The 17,578-nt window shown below is 43.6% G+C and overlaps 1 protein-coding gene across 2 annotated transcripts; it reads right to left on the bottom strand.

Annotated features, from left to right (window-relative positions):
• Positions 1–654: 654 nt before the first annotated feature.
• Positions 655–16,580, bottom strand: GSTA4 (glutathione S-transferase alpha 4). 2 transcript variants are annotated; one of them, XM_058554147.1, is made up of 7 exons: positions 16,517–16,580; positions 15,459–15,563; positions 8,709–8,760; positions 7,149–7,281; positions 6,187–6,328; positions 4,418–4,549; positions 655–1,257 (listed from the first exon to the last, which is right to left on the bottom strand). In XM_058554147.1, the coding sequence occupies exons 2-7, from the start codon at positions 15,543–15,545 to the stop codon at positions 1,135–1,137; spliced, it is 669 nt and encodes a 222-aa protein (XP_058410130.1). In that variant the 5' UTR covers positions 15,546–15,563; positions 16,517–16,580; the 3' UTR covers positions 655–1,134. The 2 variants fall into 2 exon arrangements, with proteins under 2 accessions (XP_058410130.1, XP_058410131.1); XM_058554148.1 differs by lacking the exon at positions 4,418–4,549.
• Between the last annotated feature and the right edge of the window lie 998 nt (positions 16,581–17,578).

The following is a 17,578-nucleotide window of genomic DNA, read 5'->3' as shown; positions in this document are numbered from 1 at the left end:
CTACAGTGATGAATTTTTCTAGAGCAGGGGCTCTGTTCTAGGGTTCCACCTCCTGGTACCCTACCTGGAACATAATAGGTGCTTAATTAATATTTAAGATACAGATCCACACATGTTTAAAGCAGTATTAATAAATCATACTTTTAGTTCTGAAGTACAAAAAATTAGAAGCCTACAAATAACCAATTGGGTGGTGAGAGGTTAAATGTAATACATATTTATATTTTCTTATACATGTGTCAAATATAACTGGAAGGATATACAAATGATAACTATGTTGCCTGTGGGGAGCAGAACTTAGTAGCTGGGTGGCAGTGTGAAAAGAACACTTCTTTTTTTTTTAAAGATTTTATTTATTTATTTTTTCCCCCCAAAGCCCCAGTAGATAGTTGTATGTCATAGCTGCACATCCTTCCAGTTGCTGTATGTGGGACGCGGCCTCAGTGTGGCTGGAGAAGCGGTGCGTCGGTGCACACCTGGGATCCGAACCCGGGCCGCCAGCAGTGGAGCGTGCGCACTTAACCGCTAAGCCACGGGGCCGGCCCGAAAAGAACACTTCTAACTGTTCACCCCTTTAATACGTTTTTGATTTTGAACCATGTGAATGTATTATATATTCCAAACAATTTAATTTAAAAATTCTAGCAACAGGGCAATGATTTGTAAATTCTTTATTTTGGCTAATATCGACTGCATTCATTGCTACCAGGGATTTATAATAGCTCAGAGGAGAGTTATTCACTAGATATTCTGTTTTATTAGACACTAAAAATTAGGAAGAGACTGGAGGGGGTTTAGAATGGGATAAGAAGAGGAGAAAAGACACTCAGGGGGGAACATGAGGCCTTCCCATCCTTGTTATCAGGAAATGAGTTCAGATCAGATCTAACTTGAATGCCAGCCTCTCTGAAAAGGTTTTCAGGAAAAAAAAATCCCGTAATGATTATTCACTGGACACAAAAATGTCGATGTTTCTAGAAGAGATCGCCTTGACATGAAAGACCCAACTTGGGAACAACCATACATAGCACTACAACAGAGCTGGGATCACGGCAGCCTGGCATCGATGGAGATACTATCGTGGACACAGCAATCTCTAGGGGCTGGCTCTCACTCACAGATGCATGAGTTGTTTTACGGCATAAAGATATTGTAGACGGTTCTCACATAGATGTCATCCGGAGGAGGTTTCTTCTTGCTGCCAGGTTCAAGGAATTTCTTAATTGTCGGGATATTACTGATTTTCACTGTGAACTCCTAAAAAAGGAAAAACACAGAAGTTCAAGGTTAACGGCAGAGGTATTATTTACTCTGAAAATACGGTTGTGCAAAATGGCCCATCAAACTCTGTTCAATAAATATTAGTCGCAGGGATCCAACCAGAACTGTAATCCAGCATCTGTTTAGCGTCCGATCTCTTGGTACGATTATTTACAATCTCTGCCAACCATGGCTGGAATCTGGATCAGGCTTCATGCAAACCTCAGGGTTCACACCGAGATGTGAGTCCTCTTCAGAGATAGCAAAATGAAAAAGATATTTAGAATTATGATTAGGATTCTGATACTTGCTTAAAGAGAAAAAAGGAAGGAAAAAGAAAGACAGGGGAAGTACCTTAAATATATCGATCTGCTCAGAGAAAATGAATGAATCATATAAATAAAGTGCTTTAAAAAGTCATCAGATGGTACAATGTACATTTTACAATTCAGCTTTCTTGGACTTGTTTTTTTTTGTGTGAGGAAGATCAGCCCTGAGCTAACCTCTGTTGCCAATCCTCCTCTTTTTGCTGAGGAAAATCGGCCCTGGGCTAACATCCATGCCCATCTTCTTCTATTTTATGTGGGACACCACCACAGCTTGGCTTGATAAGTGGTGCATAGGTCTATGCCCAGCATCCAAACCTGTGAACCTTGCGCCGCCAAAGCGTAGTGTACGAACTTAACCACTACATCACGAGGCCGGCCCCTTCCTTGGACTTTTTTACTGCTATTAACAAATGAATCATCTTTCTGGCTATGCGTGGGAGACGGCCAGTTGCACTTTTTGTAACCTAGGGCTCAGATACCAGATATTTATGTAAACTGGAATGGAAGGAAAAAAATTATATTTTTCATTCACAGAGTCAAATCTTACCAATTCTCAGTAATTGAGAAGAAAAGTCTAACTGATTTAGCGAAAATTTTGAATTATGCAAAGTGCATATCCATCATAATTATTCTAATAAAATCTTCCAAAGTAAAGAGGTCATTTATTTAAAAAGCTGCTATTTATTAAATGTCTATTATATACAAAGCACAGCCTTAATTAAGCATATACAAAAACACACATACACACACATATATATGTATATACATATGTATGTATATATGTCACTAATATCAACAAAAACTAATAATTATGTCAATTAATGCTTTACAAAGATGACAATCTTCTCTTATTACCTATTTGAACTACTTGTATTATCTAATTTTGAATATTATAGCACTGTTTAGAAGTTTGTTCCATAGGATTTATCATTTCAAGTTTTACCTGGGGTTCATACTTGTCATGTATAATAAAGCTTTTTGACTCCCGACATTTTTTTTTTTTTTTTACCCGTTATTCAATGCAGGAATGACCCTTTAATTCAACTCAGACTGGTGTTAGATTCTGAAGTCCTTTAATATTGATGTTCGATCTGACCAGAGATTAAAATTGTATTTACACAGATGTGCCTAGGGTTTAAAAACAAATTGTTAGCATCATGGATGGAAAATACCAGTAGGTCCCTGGGCTATTTCAGGGACCTACTGGTATTAAAGTCAAATTAAAAAACCTCCATCTTGGGCCAACGCCGTGGCGTAGCGGTTAGGTTCGAGCACTCTGTTTCGGCAGCCCAGGGTTCACAGGTTCGGATCCCGGGCACAGACTGACGCACCGCTTGTCAAGCCATGGTGTGGCGGCATCCCATATAAAGTGGAGGAAGCTGGGCCCGAATGTTAGCTCAGGGCTAATCTTCCTCACACACACAAAAAAAGCGACATTTAAGAAAAAAAAAAGTCCATCTCTGCGTCTACAAGAAAAAAATGAACAGATAGCTAAACTATATATTGAGTATTTGCCTCATCAAAGATTCTGGTTCTCATTTTCTGGGTGTATGCATTTAACTGGTGGTTGTTGTCCTTATCAGCATATCAAAATGATGTTTACTAGACTTGGAAAAATTAGTTTCTTAAAAAAGTATGCGTCTTTACTCTTTGGAAATTGTGTGTCTCTTTTGGCTTTTGATAACTTGGTCAAAGATGTGTTGATCTGGTCTATATTGGGGATTGACAACCTCTTTCTATAAAGGACCAGTTAGTAAATATTTTAGGCTCTGCAGGCCACACGGGCTGTATCAGAACCACTCGGCTCTGCTGCGGTAGCACAAAAGCAGCCTTAGACAATGCATAAATGAATGGCTGTGGCTTTGTGCCAATAAAACTTCTTTATGGACACTGAAATTTAAATTTCACGTCATTTCATGTCATGAAATATTATTATTCTTTTGGTATTTTTTCAACCATTTAAAAATGTAAAAACCATCCTTAGCTCAAGAGCTGTACAAAAACAGGGAGCAGGCCCAATTTGACCTGGGGGGGGCATGGTTTGCCAACTGCCCCCCTCCCCCCCCCCCAGTATAGATGAAAGCCCATTGGATTTAGAGAGAAAAGGCTAAGGTTCTAGACAAAATTGAGGCACCCACTCACCAGGCCATCTTAGCTGCTGACTTCTTTACCCTGGGTCTCTATTTCCTCATACAGATATCTAAGGCATCGGAAGAGATTCGTTTTTTTAAAGCCCTTTTCTGCTTCAAAATTGTATGATCAATCCTGTCAGAATAATACTAAGGAATAAGCTAAGTCACACACAGTCTCTCCTCGGAATTTCTGGGAAGGAGAATGGCAGGAACTCTTTGGGGTAATGTTCAGGGTGCCTCTTAGTTCTTAGAACTCAGGCTCGGACGTTTCTAACTGGAGAGCACGTTCTTCTGAGAATGGGAGCCACCCCCTGACCATGAGACTTGTGATGCTGACTCTCAGGCCCTCGGTCAGTACACACAGCCCAAAGAGATGAGGAATGCCTGTCCCCAGGATTACCTCCAAGGCAAGTCTCTACTGGCAAACTGTGTGGAGTTCGTTCCAGGAGAGCAGTTACTAAGGTAAAACTTCTCTCAGCTGGAAATGATCTTTCAGCTCTAAGAATCTGGGGACCAGAAAAACAATTTCAAGTCTGTATCTTCATTTCATTTCACTAACTAGAATCTAAACAAATTATACACACACACACACACACACACACACACACACACACCGCCCCCAGCCAACCAATCAACAGACATTGAAGGAAGGTCTAAGAGTTCCGGGCTAATCTTCTAAGACGTGGTTTTATTTACCTGGAGGTGGGGAAATGCAGACAGGATATTAGGAATTTTCTCTTCTAAAGCCAAAATGGTTTGGAGCAGAATTATGTCTGCAAGGCTCAGCTGATTGCCAACGAGAAACCTTTGTCCGTGATCCCTTAAAACCTGCAGGATAGAAACATGCTGCACTGGTTACGATCCTCCACATGGAGAAACTGAGGAAGCTCCTGAGTCAGTGCAGGGTCTGAGAAGGGGTGAAACTAGGCCTTGCCCTTTCATCCTTTTATGAATAACATCAACTAAGAGGAAGCTCCCTGTACCAGAGAGAGAGAAACAAAAGGTGAAGGAATGAAAGCATCATTAAATATCTGCTTTACAGCAGAAGGAGATACTGAAAAGGGGAAGGAAACATTAATTTTGGATTTAGCATCCAGTGCTTTAAAGGAATACATCTATTCCATAAATGTATCTACAGAAATGAATTAGCCCTGATGAACTCAGGAGGCTGGGGGGCACGTGATGTAAGAAATAAACGATAGGTCCTCTCCAGGGAGCCCAATCTTGTTGCTAGCTGCGTTTCTATGAACATCGGGACTCATGGTCATAAACTAGACGTGACTATAAAAAAGCAGACTTTCTTTCACATCTCCCAAGACAGAGAAAATTAAAAGCACGAGAGTTCACCTTGACTCCCATTTTGAGAGCAACCTATAGGTGCAGAGATTCACAGGAACAGGTGATGATCGGGGGAGGCGAGAACAGTGGTAGAAGGGAGATCCCTTTGCAGTGAATTCTTGGATGCCCACGAAAGTGAGTCTGTGTGCACACATATTTGTGTGTGTGTGTATATATGCGGTGTGTGTGTCTGACAGGGATTCTGTGTATAACTCCAAATTAAACAGGACTCTGAAGCCAGAGTGGGATAGTACAATGAATCCAGAATTTGTAATCAGAGGCCAGGGTTCCAATCCCAGCTCCCCACCTTGGGCACGTCACTCAATCTCTCTGTGACTCTGTTTCATTCTGTGTAAGAGGGGGTAACAGTTTTTAGCTCATGTGTTGGGAGGAGGCCTGATGCAGTCTGGGCCATAGGGACAGAAGAACCAGCAGTGACCTGTCACCGAGGTACCTGTCCCCCCTTGTCACACCACATTTCTGCATTATATTTTATATTCACAAAGTGCCTGTGGGCAGAAGACCATGAAACCAAGTGACAGAAAAACCCAGAAAATACCTCTCCTTTGTCTGAAATCTAATTCCACCAGGATGACCAGAGGAAGTTTGCCAATTCCATATTTTCACATTCTCTTCTTTTGTTTTTTAAGTGAAACAGTTAAAAAACTTCCTCTCAGTTCAGGAAAAAAGGAGTTTGAAGCTCAGAAAAGCAGAGATAGCAAGAAGACAAGGAAAATAAGAAAACAGAGAACAAAAAGAGCAAAGGGAAGAAAAATAAAACTGTAACGGTTCTTCTCTCCAAACAGGGTATCTGAGTCACAATGGAATGGAAGAAGGAAGGAATTAGGGAGTTTCTGTTTTTCTGCATCTTACACAGTTGGGCCCCTGGGGAATGTGAAGGAACAATAATGCACACATGGGGTGAGCCCACATTTTCCAGTAATGTGGTCCTAGTGGAGTGTGAGGGGCTCCAAGACATCCTGGCTTTGTGCTGATGGCCACTGTCACTCTCAGGTGTCCGGCGACGTCAGTCCATCAGCTTTACACTGCCCTGAGCAGAAAGGGGCGTAGTGGCAGCTCCTTTGTGGTCAGGTTATGCTGTGGTCACGGGCTTCTCTGCCACCTACCTTTTCAAACACAGGGAAGTATCTAATGATAGCCTTCTGGGCCATGTTAACCACTTCCTTCTGTTGATCATCTGGTTTTAGGAAAGGATGCATGATGATCAGTTCCAGCAGATCCAGCGTCCCCTCCACGTACATGTCAATCCTAAAAACAAAAAAAAAGCAGTTTTCTCAGTTTCCTCTCTCTTTAAACTCAACGGCTTCCACCGCTAAGCATTCAGAGTGCTTTTCTCTTAAGGCTCCCGCAACTTAAGTACCAAGAAGCATTTACCTACATCTGACTCTTAAGGGCAAAGATGCAAAGTCAATTCTAGTTATAATTCAGAAAAGTCCTTCAGAAAAATCTGTCACAAATCAGAAAGCACAACAGTCTCTCCCCGGCCCTCCTCCTCCACCCACAACCAGCCACCACCCTCAATGTGGGTGGAACTTCACATTTATAAAAAGAGTGCATATCATTTATGGAATGCTTGGTGTGTACCAGGCATGGTGCTAAACACTCTATATCCAACATTTCACTGAATCCTATGACACTGTGAGGAATGTGCTATTATTATCCCATTGCACAGGAAACTCATCAGAACCCTGGAACTCAGCATTTTTCCCAGTATCAGGCCTTCTAGGAGATACAAGGACCTGGCTTTGAGCTCAAAGTATAATCCAGTGCACAGTATCCCAGGCCTTGAATGTCACAGCGGCTTTCTGTTCCTAATACTCCATGATGATAAGTTTGCAAGAAAGGTAAAAAGCAGTATCAAAGCTTTTAAAGATGCTGAAACCTGAAATCACCACATGCCAGAGTCAGGATCCAATATCTGAATTCAATTGTTTTCTATTGTTTTACTCAGACTCTGTCACACTAACAACACGAGACATAAAGTAGCCAGGGTGCGCTGCAGAGGACTGCTAATCAGCTAGGGCGCCAGCAAGCTGACAACGACAGCACTCGAGAGGGGCCACAGTACAGGGTTCTCTCCTTCAGGTCCCTGCCAAAGAGGTGGTGCTTGTCCGCGATGTAGTGGAGGATGCTCCGGGTCTGCACCAGCTTCATCCCGTCAATTTCAACCATCGGCACTTGTTGGAACAGCAGGTGGTTACCTGAGCGTGGAAGCCCAGAGTTAGAAGAAATCTCTTCCCTGTCCCCCATCCCCTAAAAAAGTGCTCTACTGAATGAAAAGGGCCAGTGGGGCGACAGCCTTAGGAAATAGTAGAAAGCTCCCTGATGACAGATAACCTCAACCTCATTCGGGGAAGCGGATTTAGCCATAAAAGAAGCCCCAGCGCTAGCATCGTTCTAAACCTTCCTTTTTCATTTTCACCCCAGGAAAAAATACCTACCCACCATGATAAGGGGTGGTGGGAAATGCAGTGAAGATATTTCTTCAGAGCTCTACTGGCCAACAGTGGGCAGTAGCTGCATGTGTCTAGTTAAACTTAAATTTAAACTAATTAAAACTTTAAAAATTTCAAATTCAATTCCTTAGTCACAGTAGACACATTTCAAGTTCTCCATAGGCACATATGGCTAGTGGCTACTACACTGACTGTGTAGAATAGAACATTTCCATCACTGTAACATGTTCTACTGACTGCACTTATTTTAGACAATCTGATCATGAAACCTAAGTCACCAGCTGATACTTACTCACGTCGACTCAGTTTTTCTCTTCCACAGCCACAGACCACTTACTATCAAGTATGCTGTCACTGGTCCAAAAGTAAGCCATTACTTTCTTCAACAAACCTGTATCAAACACCTTGCACACTCCAAATCCCGGGGAGGGATGCAAGTACAGGATACAGCCCAGCCCTCGAGGGGCTCAGGGTCTGTGGGCACGTGAGCGCAGAGGGGACATGAGTACTCAGCACACGCCTGGTGACGCCAGGCAGGGTCACGCATGACAGGCGGCATTACAGCCCTGTAGAGCTGGTCCCTCTCAAGGGAGCCTTGAGTTCGGCCTGGGGACCCTGCTGACGGCTGGGAGGGAGGTTGCTTACAGGGCTGGCAGGTGTTTCTTCTGGGCCCTGGGCATGGAGGGAGTAAGACTGACCAGGAGTTAAAGGGGGGGCCCTGTCACTGATTTTGTTTCTGTTTGGTATTTACTTCAGAAATGCAGCCTAGTATAAACGACGATTTTTATCTGCATACTTCAAGCAGGTGCTGATGCCTCAGACAATTTGGAGGGGGCAAGACAGGGAAGATGAGGAGGAGGGAAGGGATGAGGGAGAGGAAGAAAGGGGGGAAAGAGAGGCCAGAGGAGGGCAGAGGGAGGAGAAAGGGATGGAGAAGGGCACTTGGATGGAGGAAGGAACTGCTTCCTCCCTTTAGCTAGTTCTTAAAGAACTACTTAAAAAGGAGCGATTTCTTGGCAATTTCAGCTGTTATTCCCTCCTGCTTGTCTGGTTTTAGGATACTGTTCTGAAGGTCTGGTGTAAGCAGCATCTTTGCCCTTCCATGTACATATCAGTTCTTAAAAAAAAAAAAAATTCAGTATTACTGACCGTTGTCTCATTTCCATACTTACCATCCTGCAACTTCTGCAACTGTTCTTTTGTTTCTAAAAATTCTTCATCAAACTAAATTTAAAAAAGATAACCCCCCAAAAGAAAGGAAATGTTATTACAGGTTCAGGACTGAAAATACCAAGTTAAATCACCTCAGAAGCAAAGAGAAAGAGCACACTTAACACTCATATCTTTTTTTTTTTTAATTTTTTTTTAATTTATTTTTTTCCTCCCAAAGCCCCAGTAGATAGTTGTATGTCACCGCTGCACATCCTTCTGGTTGCTGTATGTGGGACATGGCCTCAGCATGGCCAGAGAAGCGGTGCGTCAGTGCGCGCCTGGTATCCAAACCCAGGCCGCCAGCAGCGGAGCGCGCGCACCTAACCGCTAAGCCACGGGGTCGGCCCTAACACCCATATCTTGGTTTCCAAATATCACTGCCTACCAGGATGGAAACCAGGGCTCCTGGGAGAAAAAGTTGATTCTGTTTTCTCAGAAAGCAAGGAAGTGCTGAAGCACTAATGAGAGACAACAAAGGCAAAGGCACATGGGAGCCTACTCGAGGGGGATTCCCTAGCCGAATCTAGGACAATTTAAGCATCAAAAAGAGTAATGTCAGTTATGGGTTATAACACACACCAACAAAAAAATCCCAGTGTCCATAAATGATGATACCAAAATAAAGGAAGGGAGAAGGAAAAGGTCTTTTTTACAGATGAATTAGTGCTAATTCATGTAGACTATTGCTCATTAATGATAAAATTAGCAAGTCATCAATTTGCAATCTACAATGCAGTGACTGATTCTCATAAGGACCATAATGGATGCTGAAATCCTTGGGTTATGGGGCACAGAATATTCACACAACCTCAAAGTATCACCCCCCAAGTTACTTAATTACAACAAAGGAGAAATATCTCCACAACGGAGAGATCTGGAGATCTCACCATCTATCTAAACAAGTGGTCACATTTAGCTCCCCACTGGGGGCCACTCCGAGACATCGTGTGTTTCCTGCTGTCACACAATGAGAAGGGCACAGGAACACTGTAAAAACATTGTCAAAAACATTTAACCTGGATCTCATTGCAAGGTGAAAATCAGGCATATCCAGAATGTGGGACATTCTGCAACATAAATGGCCTGGACTCTCAAAGAGTCAAGGGCATGGGGGGAAAAAACAGATACAGTTCCAGATGAAAAGAGACTAAAGAGACATAACCAAATGCCTGAATCTTGATTAGATCCTGGAAGGAGGGGCGAGCAGGCAGTGGGGGGTACACGACACAGTCACAACTGCTAAATAGACATATAACAGTTATACAGACATTTGGGAGGCAATAGGGAACTTCTGAATACGGATTGCATAGTAGATATTATAAAATTAGTATTAACTTTCTTAGTTGTGACAATGATACTGTGTTAGCACAATTATTTACTCTTTCTTAGGAGGAAGATACATGTTGATGTCTGTAACCTACTTTCAACGGACTGAGAAAAAAAAGCAGAGGGAGGAAGGGAGAAAGCAAATGTAGCAAAATGTTAACAGCTAGTGAATTTACTTGAAAGGTGTCCATTGTACTATTAGAACTTTTCTGTAGGTCTGAAAGTTTTCAAACTAAAAAGTTGGGGGGAAAAAGGAAACACTGAAAACAGGTTCCTCTTCTGAGACATGAAAAAAGCATTCTAAGGCACTAATGCACCTCACATCAGGAAGAGGAGGCCGCCTCTGCAGAGTCCCGAGTCGTGTCTGCCCTGCGCTGCTGCCCAAGTCATCTGAGGGGGGGCAGAGCTGACCAGCACACAATTAGCAGTTCTCCCCTCCTCCGTCCCAACCAGCTGACCTGGGGGGTGGGAATCGGGGTGATGGGTTGTAAGCATGGCTTCTCCTACTCGCCAGCGTCCTCGTGGTATGAGGAAAGGGGTCTCAGGGCCCCTGGAGGCCCTCTATCTCCTGCCCACGGACCAGTAGCCACAGAGTAAGAATGTTCCAGGCATTTGTCCAAACGCCCAGCTGCTCAGATGTGATGCAGGTGGTGCTCCCTCCACGCTACTGCTCTCAAACTTCTATGACCATGACCACTTAAAGCACACAAGGAAGTGGGGGTGAGGGGAGTGTTAGACCCACGCCCACCCCTCAGATACTCAATGCAGCAGCTGGCAGAGACCAGAAAGTTACATTTTTAAAAACAAGTCCTTCCAAATGGTTCTGATTCTGATTTTTGACTTCTGGGAACGCCTATGCAAAATGTGTGTGTTCTTTCTAGAACAACTCTCTCATGTCAAGCTTTATAAAACTACTGGGCAGTAAGAAGAAACTGGTACGGGAATGGGAGATGAGAGGGTGGGAGAGAGAGGAAGGAGAAAGATCACAAGCAGAGAGAGGTGGGAGGGAGCCTGGCGACTCTAGTCTGAGCGACTCTAGTCTGAGCACTGCTCAAGGCGATGGGACAGAGGCAGCGTCTCCGTTTCTGTCTGCACAAGCAGGGTACTATTCCCACGTGGGGGTCTTTGGAGCACTGCCCTGTCGACACCACAACACCTCCTTTTGCTTGCTTTTTCAGTTCTTCTCAGTGAATTGCCCAGAAGTCCTGAATTAATATTTTGTGGGCTTAAATCTTCTCTTTTACATGTGTTAATCTCCCTCTTAACAAGGAGGATCTGACTGGGTTTCTGGGGGGTCTTCAGGCAAATGAAGCCTCAAGCAGCAAAGAAGCAACATCCAGCTCAGAACAATGTCTAAGGACTCAAACCAAGTGGCTGAGACTGAGGACACCGACTCCCTGAAGGAGGACAGGCTGCCTTTCAGAGGGTTTCAGTTACCTAGTTACTCAGATGTGTGTGCTTTATACAACAGGGTCAACCCAACACTGTGACCCTGGGAATCCCGAGCTCATCCAGGGGCTGCCAGCCTGCCCTCCCGACCATTTCACATCTACACAAGCACAAACTTAGCTAAAAATGTCTTTTGGCAAAGAAATGGGCAGGGACCCCCCACCCCCAAAACCACCTTTTGGGAATTGCTCCTATAAACCATGTGGTCAGCCCCAGTGAGAGAATTTAGTCTAGCTCCCTCCACCCTGGTCAGTGGGGTGGGCCCGAGACCTAAGCTGGGCTAATTATGCTACCCCACTTGCCTGCCTGGTCTAGGGTAGGTGGGTCATAAGACCCATGTTCTTTTTTGTTTAACTTATCTAGGGTTGGATTTCTATTACTGTAACCAAGAATCTTGACTCATAAGAGAGTAGGAGAGACAGGGTAGATGGAAGTCAGGGATGAGAGGGGATTTGACAAAGGACTATATTACATACACATATAAGACACCCATTACAAAAGCTATTAAATAAATCGGAATTGCATGCAAACTCAGAAGCATACAGGGGTTAGACAGCTGACATAAATAAGCTGACCAGGTTTAGTTGATGGGACCAAGAATTTTTTCACCCTCCTCTTAACAAATCAGATAATATGTCCTGAGACAACTGGGAGTGATGCGGACTGTGTTGAACTAGAAAGGTCCATCTACAGTGGTGGTCCTTACTCAGATTCAGCAATTGCTGCCCTGTGGAAATCAGGGCCCAGTATCATCAGATCTTCCTATTTCTCAAGAGAAGTCAGAAATCAGAATTTCTATATAAAAATTTAGAAAATTGTAAAACACTGTGTGGCAAGTTATAATAATCTGCAAAGAAACCAAAACTGAAACCGAGCAAGAAGAGGTTAAAAAATCTTCCCTGGGCTAGAAGAAGAGAGCAAAAACTTTGAGATAAGCTTTGCTAACTGCAGCTGTGCATACTCTGCATAATCAACTGTTGTTTAAAACTAACCAGGTCTTTCTGTCCCTCCTCAGTATATGAGTGAGCTGTCTTTCTCAGGAAATCCAGGTACAGACATCAAGATTCAGCCTCACAAGGCCAAACGCAGGCTGAAGATGAAAACTAACCAGAAAAGTCCAGACAGTCAAGGGAGAGAAATTCAGTCTTCAAGGCCAAACACAAGCTGGTGGGAAGGTGCCAACCAGCAGGTCCACATGCTCCCCCTCCCCTACCTGAAACTCCAGTAGACGCTCCCCCTCACAACCTTTAAAACCCCTTGCCTCCCATCTTTCGGGGAGATGGGACAAATCTGAGAGCTCTTGTCTCCCTGCTGACGTCACCTGAAATAAAACTCTTTCCTTGCCGTGAGCCTGGTGTTCCAGTTTTATTTGGCCCCTCTTGTGTGGCGGGTAAAGAACCTGGGTATGTATCCTGTAACAAAACCAAACCAAACAAACAAAACCCCAAAGCCAACAACCTTCATTTCTCATCTTTGGAGGTTGCTAAGGTAACGACTCACTATTCTGAAAATTCATAAAGAGACAGAATCAAGCATTTATCTTGCCCTTCCTATATGAACTGTACTTCAAGGTAATTAGTTAACAAATGAAACATTACTCTTTATAAGAGAATTATGGCTAATAAATTCAGGTGAAGTGACAGAAATAGAAAAATAGCCATTTTGTAATCCCTAACAATGGCAATGATCAACAGCTGCTAAAACCACTAGTTGCAAGGGTAACGGAGGAAACTTTATAACGTGTGGTTCAGGCTGACGTCACCGGAACACACTGATCACGCTCAGTGTTGCTGAAAACGAGACAGTCAGACATCATGCACCCCAGATGTCATACAATAGAAATGTGTTCAGAGCATCACCTCTGATACAGCCTGGCAGGAAAAAAATCCAGAGACAGAAAGAAAAAAAGGAGCCTGGATTTGATCAGACCTCTGGGTCCCAGCATCAGTTTACAAGAAATATGGAGAATAAAGGAACATATTAAAATGAGGGTAAATCAGCCAAATCCAGAAAAGGGGAAATTCTACAGGGCAGTTTCTTCCACAAATAAATGGCACTAGAAACAAATGCAGACACTTATCATCCAGATCTTGGCTGTTAATACCGTGTTCTAATAAAAGGGACCAGGGCTCATTGGAGAAATACAGGATTCTAAGGCCGGGGCAAGGAAAATACAAGGTGAGCCTGGAGCATCCTGTAGTGTCAGAAAGTAAGAAAGCGCTGAAAGGAAAAAAAGGAACATGGGGCTTTGTGGAAAGGACACAAGAGCCACCTGACAGAGCCACAAAGGCCAGAGCTGGAACAATTTGAGTAAGAAAATAAAGTACTATTGGATTTTTAACCCAAAGTATAAAATAAATATACTTAAGTCCATACTGATATAAACAAATGATTGAATAAATAAATAAATGGAGAGAAAAAGATAAATCTTCCTTACATAAGAATTCTAAATGCAGATACTCTCCCCTCAGGAGGCGGAGCTTAATTCCCATCCTTTTGAGCGTGGGCTGAACTTAATGATTCGCTTCCAAAGAACAGAAGGAAAAATAGCCACTTTACAATGAAGAAACCTGGCAGACACCACCTTCACCAAGTGACCAAGGTTAACAGCACCCATGATAACTCATGTTAATATCATGGAACCCCTAACATGATACAATGAGAAGGGCACTTCACCTCTGTGGTATTCTTCCCCCAAAACCCCAAAGCCCAGTACAATCATGAGAAAAACATCAGAGAAACCCAAACTGTGGAGGATTCTACAAAAAACCTGAACAATACTTTCCAAAACTGTCAAGGTTGTGAAATAAAGGAAAGACTGAGCAACTACCACAGATTGAGGGAGACTAAGGAAACATAATAACTAAATATAATGTCAGATCCTGGAACAGTAAAAGGACATTAGTGGAAAAACTAATTAAATTTGAATAAAGTCCATAGTTTATGCACCAATGTTAATTTCTTAGTTTTGACATGGTTATCTAAGATATTATTAGGGGAGACTGAGTGACAGTTATGTGGGAACGCTCTGCACTATCTTTATAACTTTCCTATTAATCTAAAATTATTTCCAAATACAAGGTTTATTTTTTTTTAATGCAGAGAAAATGTTAGAGATTTTTAAAATATTGAAACATAACGAAACACAACGCGTGGACCTGATTTTGATCCAGCCTGGAACAAGCCAACCATAAAAAGACCTGTTTGAGACAATCAGACTGAGTGTTAGATGCTAACAAGAAATTGTTAATTTTGTTGGGTGTGATGACGGTATTGTGGTTATGTTTTAAAATCCTCATCTTTTCAAGATACAAACTGAAGTACTCACAGATGAAACAATATGTATGGATTTTGCTTTGAAGTACCCACTCCCACAAAACAAGCAGAGGGGAGGAGAGAGAAGAAATAAGATTAGCATAGAGCTAATGATTGTTGAAGCTGGCGAAGGGTACATGGACTTCACGGTAATGTTCTGTCTACCACTGTTCGCATTTGAAAATTTCCATAAATAAGAAGGCAAAAGAACAGAACCAAAAGAAAAACAAAAACACTGTGGGCCGAAGCATACACGTAGGCAGACAAAAATAGAAGGCTGCCAGTTTGAAGCCATTGAAGTAAACAGACAATTTACCTAGAGATTGTATGATTAAAAGTTCTGGGAGTAACTGGCAAATTTCAGGTTCATTGCTTTTCTCCTTATTAATTTATTGGTAGTAGATCGGAAGCCAACGATTAAGTAATAGTCAAAAGTAAAACAGAATTCCATCAACGACATTCCATTTATAAAGAAAAAACCCCTTGAAAGGAAGGAGTCTTCTGACTCAATGAAGCATGTCTGTAATGTTAGTGGGAGAGGACTCCACAAGGCTCCGCCATTTATGTTTTCCTCAATAGTCTCAAGGCTGTACGACAGGAAGAAACAGCATATAGGGTACCTCAACTCCAGCAGCAGCTAAAACCCATCTTACGGATTCCATCCGGCCTCTCCCGTTTGGATAGTGGAGCTTGGGCTGCGCTGCCATGATGGCCTTTCAGGTTTTCTGAAAAACAAATCCAGCAGCTCCTCGCACACGAACAGTCTTAATTTCGTGTCCTCAACCCAGTGCTCAGGAGCTAAACGAATATTCAGGATTTTGGCACAGGAAACTGTTTTTTTTAAATTATTACTGCGTTCTCTCTCACTCAATAAAAACATGCCACCATTTTAAAACATTTAAAAAAACAAAAAACGAACCACCTTGGCTTTCATATTGTTTCTATTTCTGATTTCTTATTCTGGATCTTAGGAAGCTGGGGCCATTTGTTGTAAAGACATCTGTGCTAGCAGTACGGTACTTCACAGATTCAGAACATCATATACTTTGACCTTGAAAATCTTAGATTTTACAAATTCGGCCTGGAGAGGCCAGACGCGGAGAAGAATTACACGCCCACTGGAACCTCTGCAAGTATTCGTACTTTCACATGCATCATCATATTTGATTATCACAGCAACTGGGAGATGGATAGGCTAAGTATTACTATTGTCTGCAAAATGTGCGTCCCTCGCCACGCCTGCGGTAGCCGCCCCCGGGTCCCGCACGTCCCCCGCCCCCGCTGGGAGATGAGCCCCCAGACTGGCGAATGCTCCCACGCCACGCAGTCGGCCACCCGAGACGAGACTCCCGGGGACTCCGCGCCCCCGCTCAGCCCACGCTGGGCTCGGCCCGGGGAGGATCCGAGCCTGCCTTCCATCAATGGATTCAGACTCTGCAGAGCGGGTTAATAAAAATACGCACGCTGAGCCAAGAACGACCCCAACCCCAGCCAAGGGCCCACGTATGCCCAGATGGGGGCAGAGGCGCCAAAGACAAGAGGGAGGGAGACTAGAGAAGGATTGAATGGAAGAGTGGTTACCGGATGGATGGGAGAGTTAGAGGCTCGAAGCCGGGAGAGTAGAGGGGAGGAGAAGGAAGAGGAGAAGGGGCTGGTGGGGGCAGCAGGGGAGACAGACCTGGAGGCCGCTCGGAGCACCTGGAGCCGCACAAAGCCCACCACAAGTGCTCTGCGGCGAGGCGGGAGCAGCGGGCGGCCAGAAGGCACTCACGGTGGGCGAGGCTGCGGGAAGATTTCACCAATAGAGACGGCAGTATTTAGCATGCCCCACCCATCTGCAAGGCATTCTGGATAATATAAAAACAGCTCCAATTTAAGCCAATTTCAACAGCAATTTTAGCATTTTGAAGGGTGAAATAACCTGTAAAATGTTAGTTAGATTTGGACTTTAGTTAAAAGTTCCTATTAGCGCTCAGGCATGTGGTAAACAACTCGACCTATGCGAAAAGAGAGCATTCTCTACAGGGTTTATATACCTCGTGCTCAAGTGTGGTCCCTCGGATGTGAGGGCGATCTGGCTGCGACATCTGTCACCCCATTGATCGCCAGGGTTGATTCGGCTGATCTGGCTGGCTAGGCGGGTGTCCCCTTCCTCCCTCACCGCTCCATGTGCGTCCCTCCCGAAGCTGCGCGCTCGGTCGAAGAGGACGACCTTCCCCGATAGAGGAGGACCGTTCTTCGGTCAAGGGTATACGAGTAGCTGCGCTCCCCTGCTAGAACCTCCAAACAAGCTCTCAAGGTCCATTTGTAGGAGAACGTAGGGTAGTCAAGCTTCCAAGACTCCAGACACATCCAAATGAGGCGCTGCATGTGGCAGTCTGCCTTTCTTTTGACAATGTAACTAAGAAATCTTTTGACAGTGTAATTAAGAAACTTTTGTTGGGAGGCAAAAAACAACAGGCATCAACGTGAAGGCTCAGCACACTGAACGACTTGTAAATACCAGCTGTAAGGTAACTTGTGTAAGGTACATACAGCGAATTTTTGAAAGGTGTTATGTAGGCAAAGTACTATATAACATAAAAGTGCTGTTAACGCATATTTTATTAAACAGTAGAACTTAATTTCTCTCATTTTGTGTATATACATATGTATATATATTTTTATTATTATTTTTACTATACATAGCACCTTCCTGGATGGGACGAAGGTGGGGGCATTGGGGTGAAGGTGTCAGTGG

The sequence above is a fragment of the Diceros bicornis genome, chromosome 14 (genome assembly GCF_020826845.1).
Source record: "Diceros bicornis minor isolate mBicDic1 chromosome 14, mDicBic1.mat.cur, whole genome shotgun sequence".
NCBI lineage: Eukaryota > Metazoa > Chordata > Mammalia > Perissodactyla > Rhinocerotidae > Diceros > Diceros bicornis.
Note: the sequence above shows the minus strand (reverse complement) of the source record. Positions and strands in the feature narration are given on the sequence as shown.

Bases quoted from the DNA above. Each gene is read 5' to 3' on its own strand.
- GSTA4 (XM_058554147.1), bottom strand. From the start codon at position 15,545: ATGGCAGCGCAGCCCAAGCTCCACTATCCAAACGGGAGAGGCCGGATG. The intron at 7,282-8,708 runs GTAAGTATGGAA...TTCCACGCTCAG, and splicing joins GTTGCAGAAGTTGCAGGATG to GTAACCACCTGCTGTTCCAA. The intron at 4,550-6,186 runs GTAGGTGGCAGA...TCTATCCTGCAG, and splicing joins ACTTCCCTGTGTTTGAAAAG to GTTTTAAGGGATCACGGACA.